The 17602-nt window shown below is 33.0% G+C and overlaps 1 protein-coding gene across 2 annotated transcripts in view; it reads left to right on the forward strand.

Moving 5' to 3' along the window:
• Positions 1–5185: 5185 nt before the first annotated feature.
• The window catches only part of LOC128988949 (caprin homolog), a 29392-nt gene continuing 16975 nt past the window's right edge, over positions 5186–17602 (forward strand). Inside the window, exons 1-2 of one of the 2 annotated variants that reach the window (XM_054410743.1) lie at positions 5186–5427; positions 16035–16277. In XM_054410743.1, coding sequence (XP_054266718.1) covers positions 5311–5427; positions 16035–16277 — 360 coding nt within the window. In that variant the 5' untranslated portion in view covers positions 5186–5310. The remainder of the gene's footprint in view (positions 5428–16034; positions 16278–17602) is intronic. The other variant, XM_054410742.1, reaches the window with a different exon arrangement.

The raw sequence follows: 17602 nt of genomic DNA on the forward strand, positions 1-17602 counted from the left end.
CCTTGAATATATTATGCTTTCAGGAAATAAATCATTCTCGTAATTCTAACAGTAAGCTCTACAATAATTGTCAAAGAGGGGAAAGAAGCACCCCCTACTTTGCATAACATACAGACAAACACTGGTTACACTTTAAAGAGACTGTCAAAAATAAACTAGATCTATCAATTTCCTTAACAACACAAGAAATCGGCGATGCAGTTGAATTTTTTAACAATGTAATTCACAATGTGCTTGGGAAGCAACCCCCATGTCATCGTGTCGACTCGACTGCAAACTAACGATGGCATTAACTATCCTGTTCAAATAAAGAAACTCATAGCGGAGAAACGTAAATTAAGAAGAGTGTGGCAGAATACACGAAATATAAATAGTAAAACCAACTTTAATAGAGTGTCCCAGAATTTAAAAAGACTTTTAAGACATGTTAAAAACGAATGGTTTCAGGAATATACAAGTAATCTTTCTTCAACAGAAGCATCAAACTACTCTTTATGGAAGGTAACAAAAAACTTCAAGAGACCATAAAATCGTCTGTTCCCCCATTATTAAAACCTGATCGTTCGTGGGCTAACAGCTTGGACGAAAAAGCAAAAATTATTTGCGTCCCACTTCTCCCAAGTATTACACCACATACCAGTGCAACAAACTCTCCTGAGGTACAGGAATATCTGGATTCACCCAATCAACTGGATTTGCCTATCCAAACATTCACAAAAAATGAAATAAAAACATGCATCTTCCATGAATTAGGTTTAAATAAATCTCCAGGATATGATTTAATCTCTGCAAAAATATTAAAAGAGCTCTCTGAGAAAGGTTTTAAGTTCCTTACTCTAGTATTCAACGCCATTCTCCGCCTCGAGTACTTTCCGAATCAATGGAAGCCCTAGTAGCACAAATATGTATTTTATAAATATTTTATATATTCAAAGTTGTATTTGATAGAACCTCGAATAAAATATAAATATAATATATCTTTAATAATAGTTTGATATATTCAAATATATATTTAAAATATTACCAAAAAGCAATGCAAAATATAAATTAAATATAAGTTTTGAATATATAAAATATATTCATAATATATATTGATAAAACAAGTATAGAATCTATAATATACATATTTTATATGTATATTTTTCCTATTAAATATTTAAAAAAAATATGTGTTGAGAATATTTTAAATATATATATAAAATATTTTTGAAACTATATTATATATTTAAATTATTTATAAATATATTTTGAAACACGTCAGATATTTTTTATTAATAAAATAATATTATATTTGTAGAATATATATCCTATAATTTTTTATAATTAACAAATAAATAATTTGCATCTTTTTGTTTTTCATAGTGTCTATCAATTTATACATGCATTTTTTTGTATGATAATTGCTATTGTGAAAGCGTTAAAATTAATTTAATAATAATAAGTACTCTGAATGGTGTCACTCTATCATACACGTAAAGAAAAAAATAGCATATAGTTAAGAGGCAGTATACATGTTTGACAGCTACATTCGGGTCAAACGAAAAAAGCGTTGATGGGGGTTTTTTTTTATTGCATATGTGACAATGAATGTGATCATAGAAATCTCGAATGATTGGCTAGAAAAGGGTGCTAGTGACTGGCGACCTTTTAAGAAACTAATTACGGTTGTAGATGACGTTCTAAAAATAATTATTTGATTTACATATGCCATAAATTACATAATATTTGTCATAGTATTTAAATTAATTTTTGTAGTTTACTGTATTTGTATTCGTGGAGACTACTCACTATTCACTACAGCACTATTCAACTCAACTACTTGATGCCAAAACATGTTAACAGAATCATATTATACTGTAGTATCAAAAATATTTCAAGTATTGCAACCATTGCAACTGAGGGCCACTCTTTCACCATTTGAAAACTAAGGCTAACAACAGTCACAAGTAGCTCAGAGGTAAGGTAGGAGGCTCATAAGTCGGAGGACCCAGGTTCGAGACCCACCCGGGATGAAAAAATTTTATCCAGTAATTTTTTCAAAATTTGTTTTTATTAACTATTTAATCAATTTACTCAACTGATAATTGTGTTTTTCATACTAAATCTTTATTATTTTGTGTTTTTATGTTTAGGCCCCATGGGATGTTTGGAAGAGATATTAAATACATTTTAGCGAATTTCCCTATAGGGAAGTAGCTATTACCGTAGGTCTCATGGTAAGACCTAAGCCCGGGACCGATTTACTTTTTCATTTTGATGTCCCCAGAGGCCAAAAACACCATTCGTTCAAATTTTTATATATATATATATATATATATATATATATATATATATATATATATATATATATATATATGTGTCCATCCGCACGATAACTTGAGTAATTTTTGTCCGATTTTGATAAAATTTGGTTTGAAGGTGTAAGGCGGGATAAACTTGAATGAGTTCGCGAACCAGCATGATCGGACTATGGGAACGGGGGTTTATGGGGGGTTTTATGGGGTAAAAATAGGTTTTTCCCATTTTTGACCCTAAAAACACAAAATTTCACAATTTCTTTTTAAACCATTTTGTAGAGCTTAAAAAAACAAATAATTTAGTATATTGAAGCGTTATTATGCGCCTAATTGTTACGGAGAAAATTCAAAAAAATTGTTATTTTAAAATTCCCATGTTATTCTTGGTGACCATTTTATCACCCCCACAGTGTTGACAAGAAGATATCGGTTCAATATCGTGTAGTCATATCGACCATCACTTGCTATCGATTATCGATTAAAACACACTAAAAAGGACTTATGAAAATAAACAAAAATGATGAACTATTAATAATATTTAATTTAATACTAACGCCGGAATGTTAATCTGCCTTTTATCCCAATTAACTTATACTGTATAACTTAAATAACGCGTCTTGGGTATACCTATAACCTTTTAAAATAATGATTTGACAACTAAAGAATCTTTTAACCTTATTATTATTTAACACCAAGTAGGAAAACAAAACACGGATGGGGTAGTTTGACTCGAAACTCAAGGGAAGGAACTATTTTAGTGTGTTGTAACAGACTCTTTTACACAAACCCACAAGCTAGCTAAAATAAACCAAGTGAGAGCCTGTATCACATTACTAGGCTTAGGCTACTTTTCTTTTTTCATAGTAGTAGCCTTCAAATCAAATCAAAGCTTTATTTTCCAATTCTTAACTTAATGGCCTATTATATTAAAGCATTTTCCAGCCAAAAGGTTGTTTAATATATTGCATATTTCAATAATTCATACGCTAGCTGGAACGGACCTGATAAAACTGATAATTACCTATCATTAATTGCTATATATTATTTCATAGAAAATGTTAAAGTTAAAACCTTTTACGATAGCCCTATACGTTCTAATGAACCATCTTGGTGTTTATTTAATTAGGCCTAACATGCTTCAATTATTTATTTGGCCATTAAGCAATGCAATATAGGCTATGTCACTCTCGATACAAAATATATAATAAATAGTCCGTCTTGACTCACAAATGCATGCTATTTTAGAAAAATTTCGATACACAACAGTGGCAGATGTAGGACCTCACAAACTGAACAATCCCAACCCAACAGCAAAGTGAACACCCACATAACAATTCAGAAGCATAATTCATATTTTGGATGTGCTAATAATAACTTAGGCTAAGAAGCCCAAGAAGTATTTTTTATGATAGAAAAGCAATTAAGGAGGCGAGGATTGGCTTTGGCTTTGCTCATGCTTGGCGGAACATCAGCAGAAAACGGGCGATGCTCGATGGTTAAGTTGGATGTCGTCGACGATAATCACTGGTTGACTGGTTTGGTTATCTAAACCGATCTGTTCGGTCGGTTGACAATCGATTGGTCGATATGGTTACGAAAAAAAGGTCAACACTGTGTTGGTGATAAAATGGGCACCGTTATTCTTATGGAGAATAAGTCAACTGTTGTAATTTGCTTGTTTATGAACATATTTTGATCGAATTTGGAAAATACATTAATTTCTTACTAAACCACAGTACTGTACCTTGTAACATTTTACATGAAAAAAAACTTTTTTACCCTCCCTGTTGCAGCAAACCTAAATACTCATTAAACTAATTCTGTTTAAATAGGGAATAAATGTGATATTTTTAAGGAGACATTTTAGTTTAAATCCAATCAGACAAATGGAAATTCGCTAAGTCTGCAGGTTTGCTGCGGCGGGGGTATTTTATTTAAATATTATTCACTAAAATATATTATTGGAACATATTTTTTTAATATTTAATAGATTCAAAAACATATTTTTTATATATTTAATATATTTTAAATATTATATAAAATTGACATTAATACACACTTGAGATATATAAAATAGATTTTAAATACATTTATTCATATGTATTTAATATATATTTGTGCTACTAGGGAGGTCTCAGAAATTATCGTTCTACCAAAACCTGGAAAACCCCCAAACGAAGTAACCTCGTACAGGCCCATCAGTCTCCTTCCCATAATGTCTAAGGTATTCGAACAACTATTTTTAAAAAGACAAGGCCCACTGTTGGATGAACATAATGTTATAGGTACCTAATCATCAATTCGGCTTCCGTCAAAACCATTCTACCATTCAACAAGTGCACCGACTTTCAGACAGAATAAGACAGAGCCGGGAGAAAAAAGAAAATTGCTCTGCAGCGTTTCTTGATGTAAGCCAAGCCTTTGATAAAGTGTGGCATCCTGGACTTTTATTCAAAATTAAACGTTCTCTCCCTCATAACTATTTTCTATTGTTTAAATCTTCTCTGTAAAACAGACATTTTAGAATAAAACACGAAGGAATTTACACCAAGCTACACAAAATAGAGTCAGGTGTACCGGTGTACCGCAGGGAAGCGTCCTGGGACCAATTCTCTATCTCTAGTGATCAGTGATGAGAAGGCTACTCGTACTATTGAAAGTCGATGGCTAAATAAACGTTTCAGACAAAGTTGTGAAAATTGATTGTTGAACATCTGTTAGCTATTATAACCAAACGTACGCTGTTATTGCTGTGTCTACCCCTGTTTGTTGTTTTTAGTGAGTTTTTATTTGTACCGACGTTTTATGAAATGCTTACCTTTTGATTAAGTAAATCACAAAATATAATTCAGATGAACAATGTAAATTTATTTTTATACGTATACATTTCATGACATTTTTTGTAGTATTAGAGGAACTGCTGCAGCTTCCATTTTACTGCTATGGCTGGTTGGTTATTCATTCAGGGATGACGATCGGAAATCTCCTACCTTTGTTTCTATCCCTGTGAAAAATGCCTTCCGCGTCAACAGCTAAACTTGAGAAACAGGCCTCTTCGGAGGCGGTAGATCCAGTGAAACAAGTATATAAGCTGGTTGAACATAAAATTCGGAATCTGCTGAAAAAGAAGGTATGTAATTTATTTCATACGTTTTATTATTTGCAGAGATTGAACTCGTCGGAGGAACCCGTTCCACCATGTGCTGCACTGCCCTTGTCGGCGGATTGTCATTTTGAAAACTAAGATAAAATGCAAGTAAAGTGTATATAAAGTGCATATATACTCGTATGAGTTCAATTTGCACACCTTTCGATAAGAACCATATCTTTTCTGAAGTCTTGAAACTCTTTACAGCCTTACAGGTTAGCCCCAAGTTCACTCCCTTAGCCATATCCCTGGTCATCCTTGCTGCAAGTTGGTAGATTGGCCTACTTGAGGTTGCACTTTAGTTTACGTCCTACATTTACTTTTATACATTAACGGGTACAGTTTCTTAACTGGGCTATGCTAACTTAATATCGATTGAAACCATCGATTGATTAGTAAACTTTCATCCAAAATGTTTATAATGAGCAAGTTAGGTTAGCTTATGACAGTTTTCAATCGATATTAGCATAGCCCAGTCAAAAACTGTACCCATTTTATAATTGATGTACCGGTAGTTTAAAATATTGATTATTAATCGATATTTTCAATTTGATAGTTTCAATCGATGTAGCTTTGTTAAGAAACTGTACCCACAATAACTAATTTACTAGGCTAGGCCAAGCTGATTATAAAATGAAACTGTTCTAAGTTAACCAAACTGCACTAAGTTAGCGGTATGTGAGTACCAGGATGTAAACTAAAGTGCACGACTTAAGTTTAAAACTAAGTCAATTATTTAAATCGTGATATTTCTGTGATAAGTTAGTGGTTCTTCCAATAGGAAATATGGTTTAAACTTACTTTCCTATTATACGGAGACCACTTAATATTTTACAGCCCGCTTTGGCGGTTGTGTTAGTTAGGGTTCCTATCATAATGATGTTTGTAGGCCTTTCCTAGTTTTATAATGAATCGAACGATACCAGATAGCCTAAGTCATACAAAAATTAGCCTATGATAACCCAACCTAACACAACTGGCGCAGCGTGCTGTCTAATAGTGGTTTGTATAATACGAAAGTACCGGAAATATTTCTAATGTACCTATTGATTAAATACAGTAAGTTAACTTATAGACCTAAATCTGTTAATAACACTATTTAAACTCTATCAATAACACGTTCGCTGCCGGTTATTATAACTTAATTGTAGTAACTGAGCAATAACTTAGCACTTCACGTGGCCTACCTACTATAAATATAAGTTAGAACGGTGCTCCCCTTCACTAACATTGCCTCGGTGTGAACTATGTTATTGTAGTCCTGAGTAAGTTATTGCCGGTTTTGTACGGTACATAATCTTCTAGCGAATTTCCCATATTGGGAATAAGCTACCTATTACCGTAGTACTACTCATATTAAGACCTGGACTCGGGAGCGATTTTGTTTTGTTTTGAGGTCCCTAGAGGCCAAAAACATCATCTGTTCAAATTCATATTATATATATATATTTATATATTAAATTATTGTAGTAAATAATTACAACTGAGCACCCTGAATATTATATTTTTAATAGAAGTATATATATATATATATATATGTGTGTGTCCGTTAGCACGATAACTCGAGCAAAAATGATCCGATTTTGATGAAATTTGGTATAAACGTGTAAATCTGCCGGTACATTTATTCTAACGAGTTTGCGAACCAGCATGATTGGACTATGGGAACCGGGGCTTACGGGGGGTTTTATGGGGTAAAAATAGGGTTTTCCCATTTTTTACCCAAAATAATCTAAAATTTTGCAATCCAGACCATTTTGTACAGCTTAAAAAAACAAATAATTTAGTATATTGAAGCGTTATGCGCCTAATGGTTACGGAGAAAATAAAAAAAATAAATTTAAAATTGCCATGTTATTCTTATGGAGAACAAGTAAACTGTTGTAGTGTGCTCTTTTATGGATATATTTTGATCAAACTTGGCAAATTTATTTATTTTAGGCCTACACTAAGCTATTATATTAAAAAAAAACAAAAAAAAACACGCTTTACACCCTCCCTGTAGGGGCAAACCTACGTACTCATTGAACCTAATGTTATTTAAATACATTCAAGTGAAAATCAAAGCAGGTAATTGGAAATATATTTTGTTTTCGGATTGGTAATTATAAATCTTACTGTGTCGGTGCTGTTTGAGGCTTTGGCTTAGATTTAGTGACATGGAATACGTTTAGGATACAACGATAATGACTGTAGGCCTAAGTAGTGTGGCATTGTGGAAGGAACCTAACCTCAAAATTAAATGCATGACGCTTTTTGTGCAGTAGGCAAAAACAAACGACTGTAAGTTAATGAAGTCGTGCTATAAATTGCCCCCCCCCCAATTGGATGAAACTAATTTTAATTTAAACATTTTCATGCACTCCATCCACACAGTGCATTAGCTTTTCCCGTGGCCAGCCATCACTTAAGTTAACCGCAGCAAACATGTTAACAGTGTAGCCATGTGTGTCCAAAATTAAGGATGGTGCAACTAGTAAGTTACTAAATTAACTTGCTGTCAAGTTTATTAAAGTATTTTTAGCGAATTTCCCATATAGGCTAGGGAATAAGCTATTACTGTAATATAATATAGGGTGAAGTGGGGTAAGAGTAACCGGGGGGCTAGTGTAACCACGGCTTATCACTCAACTAATAAGATAATTTTGGACCTAAATACTATCATATCTTGTTATTTGGACCTTCCTTTGTTATATTTAGCCTTAAGAATGCATATAAAATATGTACAAGTAATAGTTTTAGAATGTTTAAAAAAGGCTTACATTTCCACTCCATCGGCAAGTGCCGACCTCAAACTTTGACAATTTTTCATACTCACATTTTTAATGTAAATTTGACAGTTTTTGGTTTACAAACTAATTTTTGCATGTAGAATCTGAATATAATTTCAGATCTGTGCTATTTCCTATTGTTTAGATTTTACAAGCGTGGTTACACTTACCCCTGAAAGTTTGCAGTCGGGGCAAGTGGCTTTTTGGATTCGGGGCAAGTGTAACCAGGGTGTAACTCATATAATATTCAGTATAAAGAAAAAAAAACTTTGTTGTAAATATAAAATTAGGAATTTAGAAGATAAGGTAAAATTTTACACATATTGTTACTGAGTTAAGTTGGTTTGAAGAAAAACATAATTGTTTGTGAGTGAACTGCTTAAGTGATTATATAACTTTCACGTTAAACTTACCCCGTTTTACAATTTAGGATTTTCTTGCCCAAATGTAAATAAAAAAACAATATTACTGTGAGATTTATTCTACACATGTTAAACAACATTAAAAACCATGTAAGTACCAATTAATGTTGTGTTTTTAATGTTTTAACACTAATCTTTCCGTTTTGCATGTTTTGCGTTTTTCACAAAACGCGAGAAGAGGTTCACAAAAAAGTTCGTAACTTGAGTAAAAATTAAGATATTTTAATAAGTCAAAAAGTCTTGGAATCAGCAAAAGATTTGGAATCTGGCCACTTGCCCCATGTCTCTTTTTCAATGCTTTATATATTTTTAACAGGCAGGGGTTACACTTGCCCCGAACCCTGGGGCAAGTGTAACCACAAAACGCAAAATTTTTAGTCATTTTTTTTACCAAAAAAGATTTTATTTTTTAATAACAATGCATATTGTTTTAAAGCCCATTAGTCAAAGTTTATGCATAAAAAATTTCAGAACTATATCATGTATAACAAGATGGCAATTTGAGGTCAAAGCTGAACTATGCCAAAACGTGGTTACACTTACCCCACTTCACCCTAATATAATATATATATAATATAATAATATAATATAATATAATAATCATGGTAAGACCTGGACCCGGGACCGATTTAATTTTTCATTTTGAGGTCCCTAGAGGCCAAAAACACCATCCGTTCAAATTCATATATATATATGACTGTAATAAACAACAGAACTACACAAAAATCTACATTTGCAGAACACATACTTTCTACAGACCATACATATAAAAATTATAACAAAAACATTACCATAGCTTACTAGACATTATTAACAAAGGAACCAAAATGAACATAAAAGAAAATTTCCACATATATAAACACTACAAAGAAGATAGAGACAATATTTTAAATATTGTACACACACAAACTACAAATCCTATATTTAACAAAATTATAAGTGTTAGAAAAACCAACAACTAAACATTCAATCACATGCTAACAAAATGTCCAAAACATGTCACTTCAAAAAAAAAAAAATAATATTCAGGGTGCTCAGTTGTTCTTATTTACTTAAATATTTAATATATATATATGTGTCCGTTAGCGCGATAACTCGAGCAAAAATCATCCAATTTTGAATGAAATTTGGTACAAACGTGTAAACCTACATTTATTCGAACAAGTTCGCGATCCAGCATAATAGAACCATGGGAACGGCGGTTTATGGGGGGTTTTATGTGCTATGGGTTTTTCCCATTTTTGACCCAAAAAACAAAAAATTTAGCAATTTCTTTCCAAACCGTTTTGTAGAGCTTAAAAAAAAGAAATAATTTAGTTCATTGAAGCGCTGTTGTAAGAACGGTCACGGAGAAAATTCAAAAATAGTGTAATTTAAAATTCCCATGTTATTCTTATGGAGAAAATGAAAATTGTTGTAGTTTACTTGTTTATGGATATATATTGATAAAATTTGGCAAATTTCTTTCTTTCATCCTATAGGCCTACTATTGACGTACCGGTATGGTCAAAAAACACTTTTTACTTTCCCCTTAGCAGCAAACCTAAGCACTTGTTAAATCTAATGTTATTTAAATAGGGAATAAATATGTCGAAAATATTTGTAAATTATCATCTTGAGCCTAGTATTCATACTTGTGTAAACCATCTTGTTTGATGTACATTACATATTGTAAAATGGCTGCTTGCCGTAGAAATAAATAAATAAATAAAAAGTTTGTAAGTTGATAAGATAAATTAGCTCAGCTTATTATCACAGACAATAGACCATTAAACTTAAGTCTGTAGTCTGGTCTGCAGTCTGTGTTATTATATTCATTTGGTTTCACTTTGGGCTTTGGCCGGCTTGTTGTGTGCGACCGACATAATGTGTGGCAAATCCTCGACTTTGGAAGTAGCCTTTTCCTGGGAGGTGAAAATGGGCGAGTACCCGTAAGGGTCGTTCTCAAATTCAAGGCAAATTTGGGGTTCGGATAAAAATTTTTTTTTTTACAATCATTTATTTATTAAATCAAAAGAAATATATCCCTTAATAAGAAAACAAAGATGGCTGAGCTTAATTCTAACATTTTTTGTTAAAATTATACAATTTTCTTTCAGGATGTCATACATTTTTCCCCTAGCTCACGTTTCCCCCCCCCCTTAAAAATAAAGAAAAAAAAGAAAAATAGTAAAATTTATAGTTTTAAGTAAAAGTTTATTACTGTAGCTAACAATTAAAAATTTTAAAAACGTTAGCCTATTTAATTAAAAGTAATAGTTGCTGATCCAAAAAAACCTCCATTTTTACCAAATAGACCAAAACAGAAGTTAAATTTTAGAATAAAAGTTACATTTTTATTTAATTCATAAAAAAAAACTAATAAACCTGTGTAATGATCATTGGTTCTTGTGTTGAAATTGAAAACAGGGTTTAAACAAATTTATTTTTTGATAAACAGAGCTTTTACTGGGTGTGAGCGAGGGGAATTAATGTGAGCGAGGGGAACTACAGAGTGAGAGAGGGGAACTACTAAGTGACTTTAACCCAGAGGTTAAATTGTTACATAGGGTAGTAAATTTTATAAAACGAAAATAAATTATCTTTTGATTTTGGAAAGTAATCATGACAACAAATCTCTCTAAATAAGTTATTTGGTCACAAAACATTCTCTTCGCTCACGTTTTTCTCTCCGATCACGTGAGTGAGTATTTTAAACCTAGTATTTATCAAAAAACCCAGAGGTTAAACTGTTACAGAGTAAATTTTATAAAACGAAAATAAATTATCTTTTGATTTTGGAAAGTAATCATGACAACAAATCTCTCTAAATAAGTTATTTGGTCACGAAACATTCTCTTCGCTCACGTTTTTCCCTCCGATCTAGTGAGTGAGTGATTTAAACATAGTATTTATCAAAAAACCGAGAGGTTAAATTGTTACAGAGTAAATTTTATAAAACGAAAATAAATTATCTTTTGATTTTGGAAAGTAATCATGACAACAAATCTCTCTAAAGAAGTTATTTGGTCACGAAACATTCTCTTCGCTCACGTTTTTCTCTCCGATCAAGGTTGGTGCGTAAGCTCCGGCCGACACCATGGGTCCCTGGTTGAGTTATAGGTACCGGGTAGCCGTCGGGGTGTCTTGGCTCCTTTGACAAAAAAACGAACATGAACATGAACATGGGAGTACTTAATTAAGTTAACTCAGTACATCCACAACACAACACAAGTGACAAAACATTTGAGTAGTACAGTAGAACCTCAATTACTCGAACCTCAATATCTCGAATTCCTCAATATCTCGATTTTTATTAAATCCCCTTGAAATCCACATTAATCATAATGTTAAAAGTACCTTTATAAGTCGAAGTTTCTAAATATTTAACCTCAATAAGTCGAATTTGAACAACTTTTGAGCAGTAACATTCTACCTCTATAACTCGAATTTTCCTGTCATCGAGCCTCAGTAACTCGAAGTTTACCTTTATAAGTCGAAGTTCGCATGAATGTGCCTCAATAATTCGAAGTTTTGCCTTAACAGTGCAAGTCAGTTGTGTCTTGATTCCTGTCGAGACGTGAAAATCCAACTTCCTGTGTTTGCTTCCCGTGTCTGTTTGGCTAGGCACTGATGTAGTCACTAGTCAGTGTAGTTTGCCCGTTTTGCCAAAGTAGATTCAGTAAATAACTACATTACGATGCATTTTGTTTAGTATTTCAATCACACTAGAATTTTCCCTTTAAATATTACTCTCTACAGTCTAAATACTTTTGTATGTACAGTATTGTACCTATTCAGTATTTTTGTTGCTACAGTACCTTGTTTTTACAGTACATATAAAGAGTATGACTAACGTTTGCTTTAAACAAACATTATACACAGTAAATGTAGTTCCGTGTATGGATGATATATACTGTATTATTGTTTTGTACAATATTTAAACTACTTTTTTTGTCATTTAACATGTTTTTTATGTACTTTATCAAACTTATTGCCAACTAATAAATACAGTACTTTATGTGTATTCAAATAGTTTTATTTTGCTTCCAAAGTTACTCCTCAGTACGTATAAATACAGTTAGAGTTCGATTATAAAGGCTTAACACGTATAAGTCGAGTTATAAAGGCCGTGACGTAACATCACTGTCAGACCCCAACACCTCAGTATCTCGAACTTTTTCAAATGGAACCTTCATAACTCGAACCTCACTAACTTGAAAAACTTGATAACTCGAATTTTTATCATAACCCCTTCAGATTCGAGATATTGAGGTCCTACTGTACCGTACTTCCATTTATTTCTACCGTAGTCCTATTTTATTTTACATTACCTATATGTTAAAAAAATTAAAGCCTGGATGGATAAAAATAAGTTTAGCCTATAAACCTACAAGATTATATAGAAATATTTCAATCTTTCGGCTAGCTTTTTTTACATTGTAGCCTGGGGATCATAATACATAGCCTAGATTAAAAGAACATATTAAGTCACCATATTAAGGTATAAGAACATATTAACTAACAACTAACAACTAACAACAAGCTAACAACTAACAATGATTTTCAATACATTTAGCTTCAAAAGTATAGGCCTAGGATAGAATAGGGCTAGTGATTAACTCATATTATAAATAGATTTTGGGTGTGTCCCATTTCTACGTAGGCCTTATGTTAGTTAAGATAGGCAATAAAAAATATGTTCATATGTTAACCACGGCTTTAATAAGAATAAGACTACTTCAAGGTTGTGCCTTTGAAAATTGAGCTTGAACTGTGCAGCGAGTATGTCAAATTGATATCATAATCATTCTGATTTTGCTCATTTATTATCAAAAGTTTTTTTACTAGCTAATTTATTATGATCAGATAAGGTAGGTTATCAAACATGACCTGCCTTGGTTGAGTCTGGTTCAACAGTGGCATAACGGTAGGGCTATAACAACAACAGTCCGTTCCAACTTGGAACTTAGCCAACAAAAACAAATTCTAGGAGTATTTTCAATAATGAGGATTCTAAAAAAAAATGTAATCTCTGATTTTGCTAAAAACTTCCTTCGGAATACCAATTAGGAACCAACATTTGTAAACTCTGGCTTTTAAAATTGTTTTCTTGTCTAGATGTGAAGATGTAACTCGAAGATAAACAAACTTTCCAAAATCTATTTAGGAACAGTTTCTTGAAAACTTTCTGTAGAAAAGTGCTCGAGTATAGCTTCGACTTAAGACAGCGAACAGTTTGTTTACTATAATAAACTGTAGTAATAAACTGTAAACTACTTTTTACTGACAGGATTTACAACTATGCGAGTAATCCCTATTTCATAGGAGTAATACCTCGAATGCAAAGTTCCTCATAAACCTCATGGGGACTCCCTAATGTACCTACTCTTCTATTTGGAAAGTTTATTTTTAAATTTAAATCACAAAAGGGTCTAAAACATCCTTTTTAACCGACTTCCCCACTACCAACCAAAGGAGGAGGTTCTCAATTTGTTTGTGGCGATGTTTTTTTTTTTCTATGTATGTTCACCAATTTCTCTGTGATTCTTTTACCGATCAGTGTGGTTCCACCACCAAAATAACCAGGAGAGTTCCTATTTGGTACCTTATATATTATGTTTAAGTATAATATTTGTTTCGGTGAAAAATTCTGAAAACCTTAAATACTCAACATTTATTTTGTTTACATTTGTGCAGATTGTTTACATTTGTGCAGAGAAGGCAATAAATAATAATAACATTCCTACAGCTGTTAGTTGAAACCATTTAAATGAAGCTACAGACAATTCTTCATGAAACAGTTGCTTCATATTGATCAATAAACTATTTCTTGCCATGGAGCCTAAATGAATTACATTGAGAAAAATGCATTTTGTGTTGGTTACTATAAAAAATGTATTTTAACGTTTGACCTGATTTGTGTATACAGTAATTCTGTTTTTAGTATTGAATATTCTGACTTACAAAAACTTATATGTTTCAGTGAATAGCTGTATGATATTGACAAATAAAGGTGTATTGTGAAAACCAAAGCATTCGTAAAACAGGTCTAAATATAAATCAAATGCAATTATTCCTTACACGACCTAAGACGTGTGACAGTGCATAATCGTCAATTGTCTTAAAAGTGTTAAATATTTTAATTACTAAACATGCATTTGCAGATGTGGAATGTTTATTGATATTCTCTACCCAGTTACTATATCATATCAATACTATTATGCCTGCTTCGGAAAGTCCTAGAGAAAGATGATTTGCAATTTCGACTAGCCTATATCTTGAGCAAACAAAACCCCCTACATGACTTACACCACTTTTAGCTGAACCAATCTTTCATATAATATTTTCCAAAGGTACTATACGTGTTAACGACCAATTTTCCACTTTTGCGAGATTTTTTAGTGCTGGTAGCTGAGGAATAACTTTCATATTGTTCCAAAAGGCTTGAGACGTTCAGTCACTAAAAATCATGAAATAATTTATTTTTGTAAAAAAATACAACCGACTTCAAACGCTCTAAAAAGAATGAAATAATTTCAATAAAGTAAACTTTTGTATTACGCAAGCTCACGTATTTCAAGTCGGCGCGGCTCAAACTGCAAATATGATTGAAATTAAATACTGTGTGTGTATTTTGAAAATCAATAAATTGTAGCTGGATAACTTAAATATATAAAAAACATACTGAACTGTTTTGTTTATATATTAAAGGAAATATTTTCTTGTATTTTATGTTTACTTCAGAATAAATGCATTATGAAAATAACACACACAAATGTTCTATATAAATAGGAAAATAATTTAGTTTGATATTATGATAGGGAAAAGAAGCTAGTTTAGTATTAAAACGTTACTTTTCCAAGTTAGAAACATTTAAATGTGTTATAATCTTTTTAAAGATACTCGTTAATACCACTATAATTCTGATCTCTGATTACGGCAATAAAATAACACTTAACGTATTGCTATGAAAAAGACATGCAGATTAACACCTTGATAGTCACCTGCAATATGGACACCCTCTTTCAATTTTGTATCAAAAATCATCATAGAGCCGCGCTGACTTAAAATACGTGAGCTTGCGTAATACAAAAGTTTACTTTATTGAAATTATTTCATTCTTTTTAGAGCGTTTGAAGTCGGTTGTATTTTTTTACAAAAATAAATTATTAAAACAACATCAGTTATAATTCCTAGGATAAAAAATCTTATGAATCCATCAAACTTTTGTATCATAGAAGAAAATCCAACCTTAGTCTCAATATTGCAAATATACGTTTCATTCAAAATATTTAAACGGCAAACCTGGATCACCATCGTGACCATTTTGGAAATATAGGCAGAATCATTATAGGCATAGGCCTAATTGAAACCTTTGGGAATAAAGGCTTTAACCAAATACTTGTTTGTTTAGGGGCGTCTTGATGAATACAGGGAGAAACAAAAAAATGGAATCACACTGGAACCCGATCAGAAGCAGGCTATCCTGAAGTATGACGAGACCTGTCAGAACTTAACCTTTGCACAAGAACTAAGCAAGCAGCTAAACGGGATTTCAGTGGAGGCGGAAAAGGCTAGAAAGATCAAGGAGAAGAAGGAAGCTTATGAACGGGAGAAGCAGGAAGTGTCTAAGGTCAAGGAAATTCTTATCATTCAGGTGAGTGAATAATTTGATAATTTACAGATTTTCGACATAAAACTTGTGCTTCTAGGCTAAGGCTACGATTTTATTAATTTAATTAAATATTCAAAATACCTTAACAAAATTTAGACAGTTGTAGGGAAAGAAATCAATCCCCTCCATTTGATCCTACCTTTAAAACAATAACTCAACAGCTGAAGTTTGCCAAAACGTTACCAGCAGCAACAAATGCATTAAGCCAAATAAGTAGTGGGGAAACTTGCCCTCTCAAATCGCCGAGATATTGTGAACGGACTTTTTAGCCCTGGTGGCTAGGGCAAAGTCCAGCACCGTTCCCCTCGCCCTCATCTACTACTACGCTTATGGTGGAGAGAGACCCTTGTGCTCTGTGCGAAAGAAATTTCTGCATATTGCATCCCGCTCAGGCTCTTCCTTGCTTGTCACAAGTATATTTCCGGCACAACATATTTGAATGTAAGTTCACAGCTGTGAGCTGTCCCTTGATTGAGTTTACTCTGTACTTAGGCATCGTGCTGATAGAGGGGAGCAAGCTGGTAAGCTGGTGTTGTGTAGTGGTTAGACCACAGGACTTCGGTCCATGAGGTCCCAGGTTCACATCCCGCCAAATCACCAATGGATTTTATCCAAGTGATAATTAAGTCGTGAAGCTTTCCCTCGAACACAAAGGTTTCCTGACAGCCAACGTTCACATTTCTTAAAGTTTCTTAGGGTGGGGGAAGGGAAAATTGCTGGGTGCGAAGGCGATTCACGTCTTCAACAATAATGAACAACTCGTTCAGAACACAACTTACTATTCAGTAGGGGTGTGCGAGTACTCGAACCTTCGAGCTTTTTGGTCGAGCTTTTCATTATTCATCTCGGCTCGAGGCATTTTGAAAAAGCTCGAAGTTCGAGCCGAGCTTTTAATACTAAGTCAAAACAAAAAAAAACACTTAATTTGGGTCGTAATTGGAAACAATGTTATCACAATTCTACGTTGTTCAATCATTCGAGGTTTGATAAGCACGAACCTCAGCTCAGTCAAGACGCAATGATTATCGATCGTAATTTTGAGGAGATAGTAAAGAGACAAACTACCACCTATCGCGTTGTCTTTCTAACACAGCTATTCGTATCGTAATATACAACGCAGTGCGAGTGCGTGATTGGCTCGTCGCTATGACGACACACGGTTGCCGTGACAACCTACAGTGCGCACTGAGCACTGCGCCTTGTGTGGGAGGGGAGATTATACCAACAAACAATTTCAGGAATTCTATTTTGGAACGGATGAAAGATAAGGAAGAAACAAAAAGTGGTCACGTGTGCAAATGTAGTGG

This window comes from Macrosteles quadrilineatus, unplaced genomic scaffold (assembly GCF_028750875.1).
Source record: "Macrosteles quadrilineatus isolate MER2022 unplaced genomic scaffold, UCM_ALF_1.0 Scaffold_3__2_contigs__length_128488019, whole genome shotgun sequence".
Taxonomy (NCBI): Eukaryota; Metazoa; Arthropoda; class Insecta; order Hemiptera; family Cicadellidae; genus Macrosteles; species Macrosteles quadrilineatus.